Source organism: Bufo bufo, chromosome 9 (genome assembly GCF_905171765.1).
Source record: "Bufo bufo chromosome 9, aBufBuf1.1, whole genome shotgun sequence".
Lineage (NCBI taxonomy): Eukaryota > Metazoa > Chordata > Amphibia > Anura > Bufonidae > Bufo > Bufo bufo.
In genome coordinates, this window is record NC_053397.1 from 183,429,866 (window position 1) to 183,444,200 (window position 14,335).

Consider the following 14,335-nt stretch of genomic DNA (forward strand, 5'->3'; position numbering starts at 1 on the left):
TGGCTGAAGCAATGACGTCACGTCAACAACACGTGACAGCTGCAGCCAATCACTGGCCTGAGTGGCAATGAGTCTTTCATTATTTTATTTTTTTTATGGCTTTTCCTATCCTTGGCTGGATTTTGTCCGGTCTTGGACAACCCCTTTAAAATTATAGAACTGTTTTACTACATACTTAATTAAAACTACGGATTTATGTCGCCATCGGCCTTTGGAGATATGAAATAGTCACAAATTGTCTGCACAAATAGACAATAGATTTCAGCATTTAGGCAAGATTGACACTAGCTTTCAGGCAGCATTCTGGATCCGGCATTGCTGGGCGCTGCCTGAATGCCCGCTGGCCCCGTTAATTAGAGATCCGGTCGCAACCCGGCAAACATGCCGAGAACTGGCCAGGCAAATGCTGCTGCTGCTGCACGAAAGTTAAAGAGGTTTTCCGGGATCGGCATATTGATGACCTATTTTCAGGACAGGTCATTAATTTAGGATTGGTGGGGGCCCGGCACCACTGCCGATTGGCTGGTGGCAGCTGTGGCTTCTTGCCGTGATGTTGGGTACTGCAGACTCGTCCCATTCAAATGAAGCAACCCTCTACATTGCCGCACAGTAGTACATGTTCCCATGAGCAAAGCGGCCCCCTCAAACAGCTGCCAGGCTCCCACCAATCTGATACTAATATGCAGAACCTGGAAAAAAAACTTTTAAAAAAACCCATTAATTTTAGCTGGAGAAACCATCAATGTTATTAAAAAAAAAGGCCTTTTCTAGGGGTCCTGCAGTCACAGACAGTAATATTCACCAGCATTACAATGGCTGGCTGTTACTGCCATCTAGTGGACAACTTCATGACTTGCAAATCTGTGTCATGAAATAAGTATTGTACAGCAGGAGATTAATCCGGTAATCTCAGCTGGAGCAAACACACAGCTCCGAATTAATTTTAATTGTTTTCAGATCTCATCCTGTATTAACTGATTTCACAGCAATCCGCTCAGACAAACAAGCCAAATGGGACAGTCAGAGAAATCCGCCATGGGTAGACCTTGCATAATCGTGCAACTTTATAAGGCATTTGATCAAGGAGTATAGCTGGGGATTAAAAAAAAAATATTCAAAATTTTACTGAGCATTTTTCCTTTATATTGTATCCATGCACTTCTATATGGAGGGCAAGCGTCATCTGGACAATGGAAGCAGCAAGGACCCACTGAAAGGCAGTAGGCGGACTGGTCGGGAAATGGCAAAATGGTGCTGAAAGACCATATTATTTTTGCATTTGTAAGGTTTGGGTTATGTTCACATTACTGTAAGGCCTCATGCACACGACAGAATTTTTTCACGGTCCGCAAAACGGGATTCCGTTGTTCCGTGATCCGTTTTTTGTTTCCGTGCGTCTTCCTTTATTTTTGGAGGATCACCAGACATGAAGGAAAGTGAAAAAAAATCTAAGTCAAGTTTGCCATGCAAATGATAGGAAAAAAACGGACGCGGACGCGGATGACAATCTTGTGTGCCTCCGTGTTTTTTCATGGACCCATTGACTTGAATGGCTCTGCGAACCGCTGTCCGTGAAAAAAATAGGACAGGTCATATTTTTTTGACGGACTGGAAACACGGATCACGGCCGCGGATGACAAACGGTGCATTATCCGAGTTTTCAATGGGTCTGCCAAAAATCACGGAAACGGAACAACGGACACGGAGCACAACAACGGTCGTGTGCATGAGGCCTAACCCTGTGTAGCCGATCTCCACTCTCACTTGAACGGGAGCAACGCTGCAATAACCAGGCGCGGCCACTACACAGTGGATGGGGCTGTGAAGTTCCGGTGCCAGCTGATCGCCAATTTGATATTAACCCTTCCTCAGGATAGGTCATCAATTGTTCAGTGCCGGAGAACCCCTTTAACGGGGTTGGCCACCTTTTTGTGGGTTTTGGCAAATCCCCCCCCTCCTGGCCAGACTTGCAAAAGGAAAGCATACTTGATGGCTCCCTGGCGCTGGGTCCCAACTTCTATGCCCCCCATCCTCGGCTGCCTCTCTCGGGTCACCCAGTAGCTTTCCCCACTTAGAACACATGCATGCTAGGCTCCCGATGATGCATGTACGTAAAAGCCACATTTAAAATGCAACATCATGGCCATAAGAACACTTACTCCCCCTGGTGAACCGCACCCGTCTGATCCTGCCGCTGACTCGTGGGCTCCCAGAGTTGTTATCTGGAAAGAAACGATAAAACACAGACTTGGATTTATTTATTTTTTTATTCCCAACAAAGCAATGTTATCACACAGCCATGACACAGTAACCCGCCATAGATGCAAAGTGGAGGACGCTATATCACAGCCAGTGCTGAAGTCATCCCTTCAATAAGGACCAGAAATAGGGTTGAGCCCTGGGTGCAGGGAAAAGAGGCACCACCATTTAGGTGCGATCCTCCATGTGGACGGGATATATGTCATCAAAGGATAAAGTGAACAAGCTCAAGGATCAGTGCTACAGGATGAACTCTTAAAGGGAACCTGTCACCAGGATTTTGTGTATAGAGCTGGGGACATGGGCTGCTAGATGGCCGCTAGCACATCTGCAATACCCAGTCCCCATAGCTCTGTGTGCTTTTATTGTGTAAAAAAACGTTTTTGATCAATATGCAAATAACCTGATATGTGTCCTGTATCCGGAGATGAGTCAAGCGGAAAGGAGCCCAGCACCGCCCCGCGTCCTCCGAATCTCCTCCTTGCTGGCTGACGTCACAGAGCTGGAGCGCCGAAATCTCGCGATGCGCGAGCTAGCGTATGCGCAGTTCGTTCCCTGTGCTGATGCCAGCACAGGGAATGAACATGATGCCAACACTGCGCATGCGCTAGCTCGCGCATCGTGAGATTTCGGCGCTCCAGCTCTGTGACGTCAGCCAGCAAGGAGGAGATTAGGAGGACGCGGGGCGGTGCTGGGCTCCTTTCCGCTGGACTCATCTCCGGACACAGGACTCATATCAGGTTCATTTGCATATGGATCAAAACGGTTTTTTAACACAATAAAAGCACACAGAGCTATGGGGACTGGGAATTGCGGATGTGCTAGCGGCCATCTAGAAACCCATGTCCCCAGCTCTATGCACAAAATCCTGGTGACAGGCTCCCTTTAAAGGGGTTGTCCGGGTTCAGAGCTGAACCTGGAAGTATCGCTACGTTACCGGATCTTATGAAAAAGCCCATTCATGAAATGATTTTAGCATCCATTCACACGATAACCACGATAAATAGTCCAGAGTGATGTGCGGTTTTTATTGCTTATTTCATACTATTGTCATGTCGATTTTCTGCATATAAATCCGCACGGTGTGCTTATCCTCTGAGGCAGTGATGGCTAACCTCTGGCACGCCAGCTGTGGTGACACTACGACTCCCAGCATACTCCATTCAATTCTATGGAGTTCTGCAAACAGCCAAGCGAATGTACATCTTGGGAGTTGTAGTTTTACCAGAGTTGGAGCGCCGGAGGTTAGCCATCACAGCTCTAAGGGAATATGGCATGCACACTACGTGCAGATTCTCCATACGAAATTTTGTGCGGAAAATCCGCAGTGTTAATACAGCACCAGCTAAGTGACGAGATTGTTTCAAAATCTTATGTGCACCGCGTGGAAATTTTGCATGTGGGAATTGATTTTAAAATCCACAACATGTCCATTGTTTCTGTGGATTTTCAGTGCAGACTTCACCCCGTGCAACGCAGAGATCTGAGGCAAATCCGCAAGTAACACATTTGGATTTTGGTGCGGATTTGGTGTGAAAACCGCAAGAGAATCTGCCTAAACTGAACTGCCGTGTGCATGTAGCCTGGGAATATTAGATATTATACTCTATCCCTCTAATAACAAGATGTGACACAGACTAACTTTAATAATTGTGAAAAACGACATTAATCAGGATTGCTATATCAGTATTGGCGATAATTACCGGCGAGTCTGGACAGTGCTCCTCCTCCCGGGAGAATGAACTGTTAAACGCTCGGAAAGTTTCACTGTTCTGTTTGTGCTTTTCAATTGTTGCCTGAATAACCTGAAACGGTAAATTAAAAAGTGAGGATGAGGATAGCGGTTTAATACAAGGAGCAGGTCACAAAGCTACACGATAAATGTAACACGTCATCCAGACGGGAATGCAGTCCTAATAAATATAGAAATGCTGACTGTATTAGGCCTCTTTCACACAACCGTATGGCTTTTTCAGTGTTTTGCGGTCCGTTTTTTGTTTCCATTTCTGTTCCGTTTTTCCGTTCCGGTTTTCCAAATGAAAAAATTGGTCTGGGCGTAAAATTTTCAATAGATGGTTCCGCAAAAACAGAACGGATACGGAAGACACACGGATGCATTTCCGTATGTGTTCCGTTTTTATTGCGGACCCATTGACTTGAATGGAGCCACGGAACGTGATTTGTGGGCAATAATAGGACATGTTCTATTTTGCAACGGATCGGAAAAACGGAAATACGGAAACGGAATGCATACGGAGTAAATTAATTTTTTTTGCAGAACCATTGAAATGAATGGTTCCGTATACGGAACGCAAACAACGGCCCGTAAACGGGGAAAAAAAACACTCATGTGAAAAAGGCCTAAGAAACAGTGGGGAAATATCCTGGAAAGGGATATAAAAACCACACACAAAAAAAGAACCTAGATATTAGTCAACTTCTGAATAACAATAAATAAATATATTATAACAAATAATATAAAGTAAATAATAAATATATAACAAATAATAAAAAATAAATACGTAATAAATATATAATAAAACATGTCACTTAGGCTAGGTTCGCGTCTATGTTTGAGGTTCTGGCAGGAGCCTCCATTGTATATTCTGACAAAAAAAAATTATAATGAAAAACACTGATGCACACAGTCATATTTTGTCTGTAAGAATGCCGAAATCCATGCCAGAAACCCAATGGACCCTATTTTACACAATGGGATCCAGGGGTGCGGCAAATGCCAGATTCAGTGATTCCTACGCACATACCAGTATATGACATTGTTCTTACCTTTACAATTCTCTGCCGATCCAGTGCGTAGGCTCCGGTGGGCCCCCCAGTCTTTGTTTACAGTCGGCCAGCATGTAAATGATGCAGTCGGTCTCCGTGGTCATTTGCTGCATTACTGGTACTACCACTTAGTGACAGGAGCCATAATGCTAGTAGTACAGCTTGTGTGACCACTTAGGTCACTGACCAGCTGCAACATTTAGATAGTAACCAATTGTAAACAAAGATGGGGGGTCCAACTGGAGCCGCTGTGCTGGATCAGCAGGGTAATGGAAAGGTAAATAGTAGTTTTTAAAAAAATTTCATAAATTTGGGGTAGTTTTCATAAGGGTAAACTACACATGAGGGCATTTTTCCCCCACAGATCTTGTTGCAGGAACAAAATCCATATGTATTAGGTGTGGATTCACTGCAGATTTCACCCCTATACATGGAAGCATTCTCCTTTTTCCACATGTGATTTGTCTGCTACATGAGGATGAAACACTCATGGGTCTGAAGAAGAAGGGACATTCTCTTTTATAAAAAAAATAAATAAAAGGCTTATCAGTTAGCTCTCCCGATTGCCTTTTTATTTTTATTTTATGTTACTGGCACTTCCTTTCTGGAAGAGAGAGAACCTAGTGTACAAATGTGTGTTCCTCAACAATATATATACATTTTCTAAGGGGTACTCTTTCTCATTATGGAGAGCCCCTAGTATGCCAAGTACATGTGTGCATTATTGTAGGCCAGGCGATGTCCCTATGTGTTTCTGGGAAAAATATTCAAATTAGCTTTCATAAACCTGATCTGATGTCAGCAGATGTTAGACATGATCATTTGCATATATTTTTCTCAGAAATCAAGGGGAACGTCGTGTAGCCTACAATAACCATCATGTATATTAACTGGTCTCCATAATAGAAATAGTACTCACCCAGGCCTTGTTGCAACTAGAAAAGCCATTTTTCATCTGCTTTGCTCTGATAAAGGGCTTTTGTCCAGAAAGAGCTAGTTGTAAATGAAATGTGAGGCTGGCTTAGCTATTTTCCTAGCTATTCTACATAAGCTTGTTTAAAAGGTTAAAAACATCCCTGCCAATCCACTGTGTGAAAATAATATAAAAAAAATAACAGTTAATTGCTATGCAGTTGTAAGTAGTTATACTTGTAGCTCCTGCTGTCCCAATTCTCCTCAATGGGATGGCTCCTTCCTATTCACCTGAGGATTCATCATCAGTATAGACAACACCTTTAGTAATATTACTTCACTATTTTGGCTCAACTTCAGTTGTACCATGCCTCACCTATAATACTGTGTACATGTACTCGGTATACTAGGGGCTCTCCATAATGAGAAAGCATACCCCTTAGACAACGCATATATATTGTTGAGGAACACACATTTGTATACTAGGCGCTCTCTCTCTCAAAAAATTTGACCTACTGAATCTTGCCAGGTTCGCTCATCTGTAATTCCTGTCTGTCGCATCTGATTGATTTTAATTCTATATATGTAAGGAAACATTGCAAATGATTAGAACTATTACTCCCATCATGTTACAAATGTTTTTGGTCAACTTAACTTTACAAACAATCAATCAAGCAGCTATAGGTTTGCCTGGGGCTTTTGTTGAGGCCTATCTTTAGAGAAAAAGGGACAAATGTGATCTGAGTAACATGAACACGTTTCATACTTACGTAACATAACAATGGCTACTTTATCAACCCTACAAAATACTACACACCTGAATCCATTCCATTTTCTCCTCTTCTGTCCTATAAAGAGATAAAGAAAGTTGTAATAACCTAATGTTCTCCAACAGTATAATACAATGCACTATAAAAAAAACGCAATCACATTTTTCAAGGATCCCTTTGAAAATAAGAAAAAAATCTGCTCAGTTTTCTTTATCTTATGAGCTGCATGCAGCTCTGGTTATCAGACGTGAGCTTCATATTATATATTGTGGGATCAAGGGGTTCTATGTTCGTCTATCATTACTCAAAGTCAATATCAGACTGCCACTCATCAGTGATAACAAAAAAATATTTACATTCAGAGGTTTAATAGATGTCACCTCCGCCATAACAGGCAATTGTCCTGCAGGACTACAGAGATGCTGGGTTACAATAGATTAAACAGAACTGACTTTTTATGGCTTGACATAAGCAGCATCAGTATTATTCATGATCAATCAAACTGATTATGTATGGTAGTAAAGGTATAAGCCATGTTAGAAAGATTGTCCTGTCCAACTTTAAAAAAAAATCTTGTAAAAATCTTCTAGTATACACAGAAGCTGAAAACTCCTATACTAAGGCCTCATGCACACGACCGTTGTGTGCATCCGTGGCCGTTGTGCCGTTTTCTTTTTTTTTTCGCGGACCCATTGACTTTCAATGGGTCCGTGGAAAAATCGGAAAAAATGCACCGTTTTGCAGCCGCATCCGTGATCCGTGTTTCCTGTCCGTCAAAAAAATATGACCTGTCCTATTTTTTTGAAGGACAACGGTTCACGGACCCATTCAAGTCAATGGGTCCGTGAAAAAACACGGATGCACACAAGATTGGCATCCGCGTCCGTGGTCCGTGGCCGTAGGCTACTTTCACACAGACTGATCCGCTGATCCGTCTGCATAAAAGCTTTTTCAGAGCTGAGTTTTCACTTCGTGAAAACTCAGATCCGACAGTATATTCTAACACAGAGGCGTTCCCATAGTGATGGGGACGCTTCTAGTTAGAATATACTTTGAACTGTGTACATGACTGCCCCCTGCTGCCTGGCAGCACCCGATCTCTTACAGGGGGCTGTGATCCGCACAATTAACCCCTCAGGTGCTGCACCTGAGGGGTTAATTGTGCGTATCATAGCCCCCTGTAAGAGATCATGTGCTGCCAGGCAGGAGGGGGCACAGACCCCTCCCTCACCAGTTTTAAATTAATTAATGGCCAGTGGGCCCCCCCCCCCTCCCTCCCCTGTAGTTAACACATTGGTGGCCGGTGTCGGCCGGCCCCCCCTCCCTCCCCTGTAGTTAACACATTGGTGGCCAGTGCGGCCGTCCCCCCTCCCGTCCCTGTAGTACTGTAGATTCCTTGGTGGCCAGTGGGCCCCCCCTCCCTCCCCCTCCTAATTAAAATCTCCCCCCCTATCATTGGTGGCAGCGTAGAGTACCGATCGGAGTCCCAGTTTAATCGCTGGGGCTCCGATCGGTAACCATGGCAACCAGGACGCTACTGCAGTCTTGGTTGCCATGGTTACTTAGCAATTTTTAGAAGCATTATACTTACCTGCGAGCTGCGATGTCTGTGACCGGCCGGGCGCTCCTCCTACTGGTAAGTGACAGGTCTGTGCTATAAGCAATGCGCCGCACAGACCTTTCACTTACCAGTAGGAGGAGCGCCTGGCCGGTCACAGACATCGCAGCTCGCAGGTAAGTATAATGCTTCTAAAAATTGCTAAGTAACCATGGCAACCAAGACTGCAGTAGCGTCCTGGTTGCCATGGTTACCGATCGGAGCCCCAGCGATTAAACTGGGACTCCGATCGGTACTCTCCGCTGCCACCAATGATAGGGGGGGAGATTTTAATTAGGAGGGGGAGGGAGGGGGGGCCCACTGGCCACCAAGGAATCTACAGTACTACAGGGGAGGGAGGGGGGGCCGGCCGCACTGGCCACCAATGAGTTAAATACAGGGGGGGGGGGGGGGGGTCATGTACACAGTTCTTTTAGTATATTCTAACCTGAAGCATCCCCATCACCATGGGAACGCCTCTGTGTTAGAATATACTGTCGAATCTGAGTTTCATGATCTAACTCAAATCCGATGGTATATTCTAACATAGAAGCGTTCCCATGGTGATAGGGATGCTTCAAGTTAAAATATAACAAGCCATGAAAGGCATGACTACTGCAGAGAGAACATTGTGGCAGACTGAGCAAGCCCTGAGAAACCTTACAAAGAAAAGCATGCTGGGTTTGGTTAGAAAACCCAACAGGAAGCTGATGAAAACAGGAAGTTCTGCATGTAAACATCCTGCCAGGATGCAGTAATGCTAAGAAGAGGGGAAGGAAAAAGATGACATGAAAAACAGGTGTATGGGGCAACAGTATGAAGTGTTTGGGGTACTCTGGGCAGAAAAAAAGGCCATAATGAAACTGGAGAACCCCTATAAGCTTCTGAATGTAAACATATATTATTTGTTAACCCAAAGATGTTCTGTCTTAACTTTCAATAGTGCCAATTTACAGCTAGCCATAGACGTTGCATAGTAACTGATCCAGAATGAAGGAGGTTGCCCAGTTTAGACACCTGTCCAACAAAGTGCTGATTATATGGGGCCCTACTTCTTGGACTCCAGTCATCACTAGGGAAGCCTGCCCTCATTTCCTATGCAGTGCCACTAAAAGATAAATGCTGCATTATATAGCACCCCCTGAAATCAATGGGTCATCCATGTATGTAATGAGTCCCAATGCTATTATAGTAGCATTTTTTGCTTTGAAAGAAAGGGTCCAAAACAGACCCCTCTATGATGTTCATGTGTTGTGCTACACATAAAGGCAAGGGTTGCATTACCTTGATAGCCCCTATAAGATGTCCAAAGGGGCATGTCCATTTTTGAACAGAAAAAAGTCCTAGCAAACCCCGTTGACTAGATTACATAAAGCAAAAATAATACATTCCATTGGGCAACTTGACCCAGGACACAACAGATAAAATACCTGGCTTGCAGTTCCAGGGATCGCTTCTTCCCTGTTATCTGGAAGGTATGAGATGCGTTTGGTTTCACAATTTCCTGGACCTGACAGTCAAAATTGTTTAAGATTAAAACCTGCAGGTTTATATTAGGGAAATATCAAGACTTGGCTTCAATCATTTCTTAGAATAGTAAAGATTTTGTAATATAACTTTATACTGGTGTGAAACTCCTGGGCAATGAAGCCGTCAATCGAAAACCTGCAAATCATTGAGAGATAGCAGCTGATGGACAGCTTGGTGCATCTTATGCTATTTCACTGCCTGAATAATGAAATTCAGAATATGTGAGAAATAAGAACCCAGCGTGCAGTACAATAATTTTTCGGCAAAAAATACACATAGGCACCTAGCATTTTGTTGCATTTTTACACTAATGTAGCCTTGTCTTCGCCATGACTTGAAGAAGCTCCTGGGCCCCAATAAAAAATCTGCAACAGGACTCCCACCTGCTGTGCTCTTCTATGGCAGAGGATACTTTTGGGGCCCCTTGGAGACATGAGCCTAGATGGGACTGCTACCTTTAGACTCCCTGAATGAGCATTAGGGTGACTTATTTCTTCTGACCCCCTCATTACATGTGCACACTCGGCTCAGCCAAGAAAGCATGTATTTTTATTAGTGAGAGTAGAATTAGCCAGTAACAGACACCTCTGGCAATTGCTCATCCCCCATGAGGATTTAGGGTTGCCACCTGACCAGTATCTCACTGGCAAGGCCTGTAATTTAGTGGCCCTGCCGTGCCGGTAATTTTCCTGTGCGGACTGTTACTAGTGAGCGCTTCTATTGGGGAGCTCTCATTAGTACTGCCTTTACCTCCCCCTTGTGTTAATAAAAAAAAAAAGAACTCTCCTCCTCCATTTGCTTGTGCTGCTGACTGGATGTGCAGGACAGGACCTGTGAGATGTCATGATACTGAAGTGCAGGAGCTGTCCTGAGCTTCCAATCAGCAGCGAGTGTTCACCGCGGCACGATCAAATGGAGGGGGAACTAATGGAGGCATTACTCTTACTGGGGGGGGGAGCTAATAGGAGCATTATTCTTACTGGGGGGCATTATTCTTACTGGGGGGCACTAATGGGGGCATTATTCTTACTGGGGGGCACTAATGGGGCATTATTCTTACTGTGGGCACTAATGAGGGCATTTTTATTACTGGGGGGCACTAATGGGGGCATTATTCTTACTGGGGGGCACTAATGGGGGCATTATTCTTACTGGGGGGCACTAATGGGGGCATTATTCTTACTGGGGGGCACTAATGGGGGACATTACTCTTACTGGGGGGCACTAATGGGGCATATTCTTACTGGGGGCACTACTGGGGGCATTATTATTACTGGGGGGCCCTAATGGGTGAATTATTCATTCTGGGGGGCACTATTCATTCTGGGGCTCACTAATGGGGGGCACTAATTCTGGGGGGCACTAATTCTGGGGGGCAATAATTTTGAGGCGCACTAATGGGGCAATAATTCTGGGGCGCACTAATGGGGCAATAAGTCTGGGACACACTAATGGGGGCATTATTCATTCGGGGGCGCACTAATGGGGGGCATTTATTCTGGGGCACGCTAATGGGGACTTTACTATTACTGGGGGCATTAATATTAATGGGGGCATTATTAATTCTGGGGGCGGCACTAATGGGGGCATGGATATTACTGGGGAGCATTAATGGAGGCATTAATATTATTGGGAGCCACAGTATGACAGCCACTTAACACCCTGTGTTAAGCCATGCCCTCACAACCCTTTGGGGTGTGGCTTACCTTGGCGAGTATATTTTGTTGGGAAAGGTGGCAACCCCATGAGGATTGGGCATGTTGGATTTCTCCTGACATCTGCCAACAGGGGAGAGTTGGGACAGGACCATACACTTCAATGCTTAAGCAGCTAAACAGGAGTTTATCATGCAGCCATTAACCATGCAACAGCTTTCAGCGGCCTGCAGCCGATCTGAAAACCATGCTGACCTGCATGTTGGCGCAGTTTTGGCTGCTTCGGGGCCACAATGTTTGACGCCAGCCTGTGCTTTGGTTTCATTCCATTGGTCATTACAATTACAGATGTAGCAGTGTGGAGTCTGTCATTACACATGTGCTGTGATATCATCATGTTTTGTCTGTTATTTTTCAGAAGAGATTAGGTAATCAGGACTTTCTTGCTCTAGTAGTCTGTTCTGGCATAAATGGCGACTGTCGGCCAAACAAAAACTTCTGCATGCAGCGGTATTTGTCTGTCCAAAACCCAGCATTAATGCCAGAGAGCAGCCGGATCACCGCCGGATCCCATTATAGTCATTGGCAATCCGGCGATTCACAGCATTATTCAGCTATGCCGGATTTGGTGAACTACGGCAGACTGGTCTTCTGCTGGATTTTGAACGCTGATGTGAACATACCCTTAAACTGGGCATAAGTGGTGGAAAAAAGATGCACCTTACTGACTTATATGTAAACTTCTGGTAAAACCAGAATACACAATGGCATTTCAAATAAACATGGTCAAAAAAAGAGAAAGAAAATCACCTCACCTGCAATCCGGCAATGTCTATCTTCTCGCGGACACTGAACTTTTGCCCCATCAGCCTCAGTTTGGGGACACAGTATAGCATCATGCTGTTAAACTGGAACACAAAATAACACATGTGAATAGTTTAGTGTCAGGATGTTTAGATTTCCATCTGCATTTCTGTTAATAATATACAGTTGCAATCAGGGTCATAGCTATAGGGGATGCAGAGGTAGCAGTCGCTACCGGGCCCAGGAGCCTGGAGGGGGCCAAAAGACCCTTGTGGTGCACCAGTATTATAGAAAGTGCTTGCTGGTCAAGTTACTCCTCTGGCTGGAGGGAAGGGGTTAGGTCAATTTTTGCCTCAGGCCGAAGGAAGTGCTTCCCTGCCCCTGGCCACAAAGCACTGAGGGAAGAGGGCCCAAGCTGAACTCTTTCACCAGGGCCCATGAGCCTTTAGCTACGACCCTGGTTGCAATGTATAAAATTCCTTTAATTCACCCATAAAACCTGGCGACCCGGAACGGACAACAAAGTTGCCAAATGTATGGAATGTTCTGTCCACAAAAAGTGCATGTACTGAAAATATTACATGAAGGCCTGATTCAGATGGGCGTATTATTCATCTGTATACTGTCCATTACACATATGGACAGCAAATGGACCCAATATAATGGTGCTATTCATTAGACTTTCCCATGGACTGTTGGTACTCAAAGCATGTACTACTTTGGTTCATCAGGCCATGGAACACGGACCTATAGACCATTAGAGGCAACTGTCTCCTGCAACTCCCTGTGTCCTACTCCGACAGACAGACCTTGTATTAAGAATCATCCTTGTGGTGCTTCCTCAAAACTGAACATTTTTCATATGGCAGTCTGAATCAGGACAAAGGTTGGCTAAGCTTCAGAAACTGGCAAAAAAATGAGTTAGGGGATTGTCCCATCTGAACAACCTCTTCTCTAAATCAGGACCTGATGCGATCAGCCAGGAAAAAACTGTAGGCAGCTGCACATTTCTCCTGCAGTGGCCACTACAGGAGAAATGTGGTATTACACAGCAAGATTTTTATATATTTTTTTAAGTACAGCAACCTAATAAAAAAAAATTGCTTAGATTGCTGTAAAATAATAAAATAAATAACAGTCACCTTACTGGTCCCCCAACTTTCACATTCCAAGACATCCTGTGTCTCCCCCGGTCTCTGTTCTTCTATAGTACACCCTAGTATAGTACACTCCTTTTGACAAAGACACGTGACTATTTCAGCCAATCACTGGTTGTAGTGGTGAAATGTCAACTCCATTGATGTCACTGCTGTGCCCAATGACTGGCTGCAACACATCTTTGCTGGAGCAGGACGAACACAGACCATTGGGGAGTCAGGAAGTGTCAAAATGGGGGCAGCAGGGGATCATTAAAGTGGTACTTATTTTATAGGTGTTAATTATTTTAGAGCATTCTAAGCATTTCATAAAAATAGCTGGACAACCCCTTTAATACAACATCACGCTTAGTCCTCAGAGCCAGGAGCTGCTCTTTTCAACAACTTTCCTCCAGCCAGTAGAGGGCGATATGAGCAGAGACCCCATCTATGACATCTATATGCCCTAATAACTATATATTGACCTATGCAGATGAGACTGCAATATACTAAGCTACAAAACCCACATGACAAATTCAGCCTAACATTCTGACCATGCGGAACCAGACAAATCCGCCATAGCAAGCCTCGATTGCCTAAGTCGGAGTTGATTGCACGGTGGTCACACTGGCAGCTGTCTCAGCATCAGATCTTGAAGCATATGTCTAATCTCTGATTAAATAAAACTTACAAGCCCCCTACCAAGCTGGCAGACATGAAGAAATTCCATGCCAGGCGCTCGCTTGGTTTGCAATTACTTGCTTAAGTCCATGATATCTTTCACAGCCTTGATGATGCTGAAGATTTTAGCAAATAAACTCTCTATTTTCTCAAGAGGAGAATCACACATCTCTGCAATTGGCGCCTATATTCCAACACACCGTG

At 44.5% G+C, this 14,335-nt stretch overlaps 1 protein-coding gene across 1 annotated transcript in view; it reads right to left on the reverse strand.

Annotated features, from left to right (window-relative positions):
* FGD3 (FYVE, RhoGEF and PH domain containing 3) overlaps positions 1–14,335 on the reverse strand; it is a 274,220-nt gene that overhangs the window by 25,515 nt on the left and 234,370 nt on the right. Inside the window, exons 11-15 of the mRNA XM_040407699.1 lie at positions 12,326–12,418; positions 9,756–9,835; positions 6,776–6,806; positions 3,963–4,064; positions 2,160–2,222 (exon numbers count right to left, since the gene is read on the reverse strand). Coding sequence (XP_040263633.1) covers positions 2,160–2,222; positions 3,963–4,064; positions 6,776–6,806; positions 9,756–9,835; positions 12,326–12,418 — 369 coding nt within the window. The remainder of the gene's footprint in view (positions 1–2,159; positions 2,223–3,962; positions 4,065–6,775; positions 6,807–9,755; positions 9,836–12,325; positions 12,419–14,335) is intronic.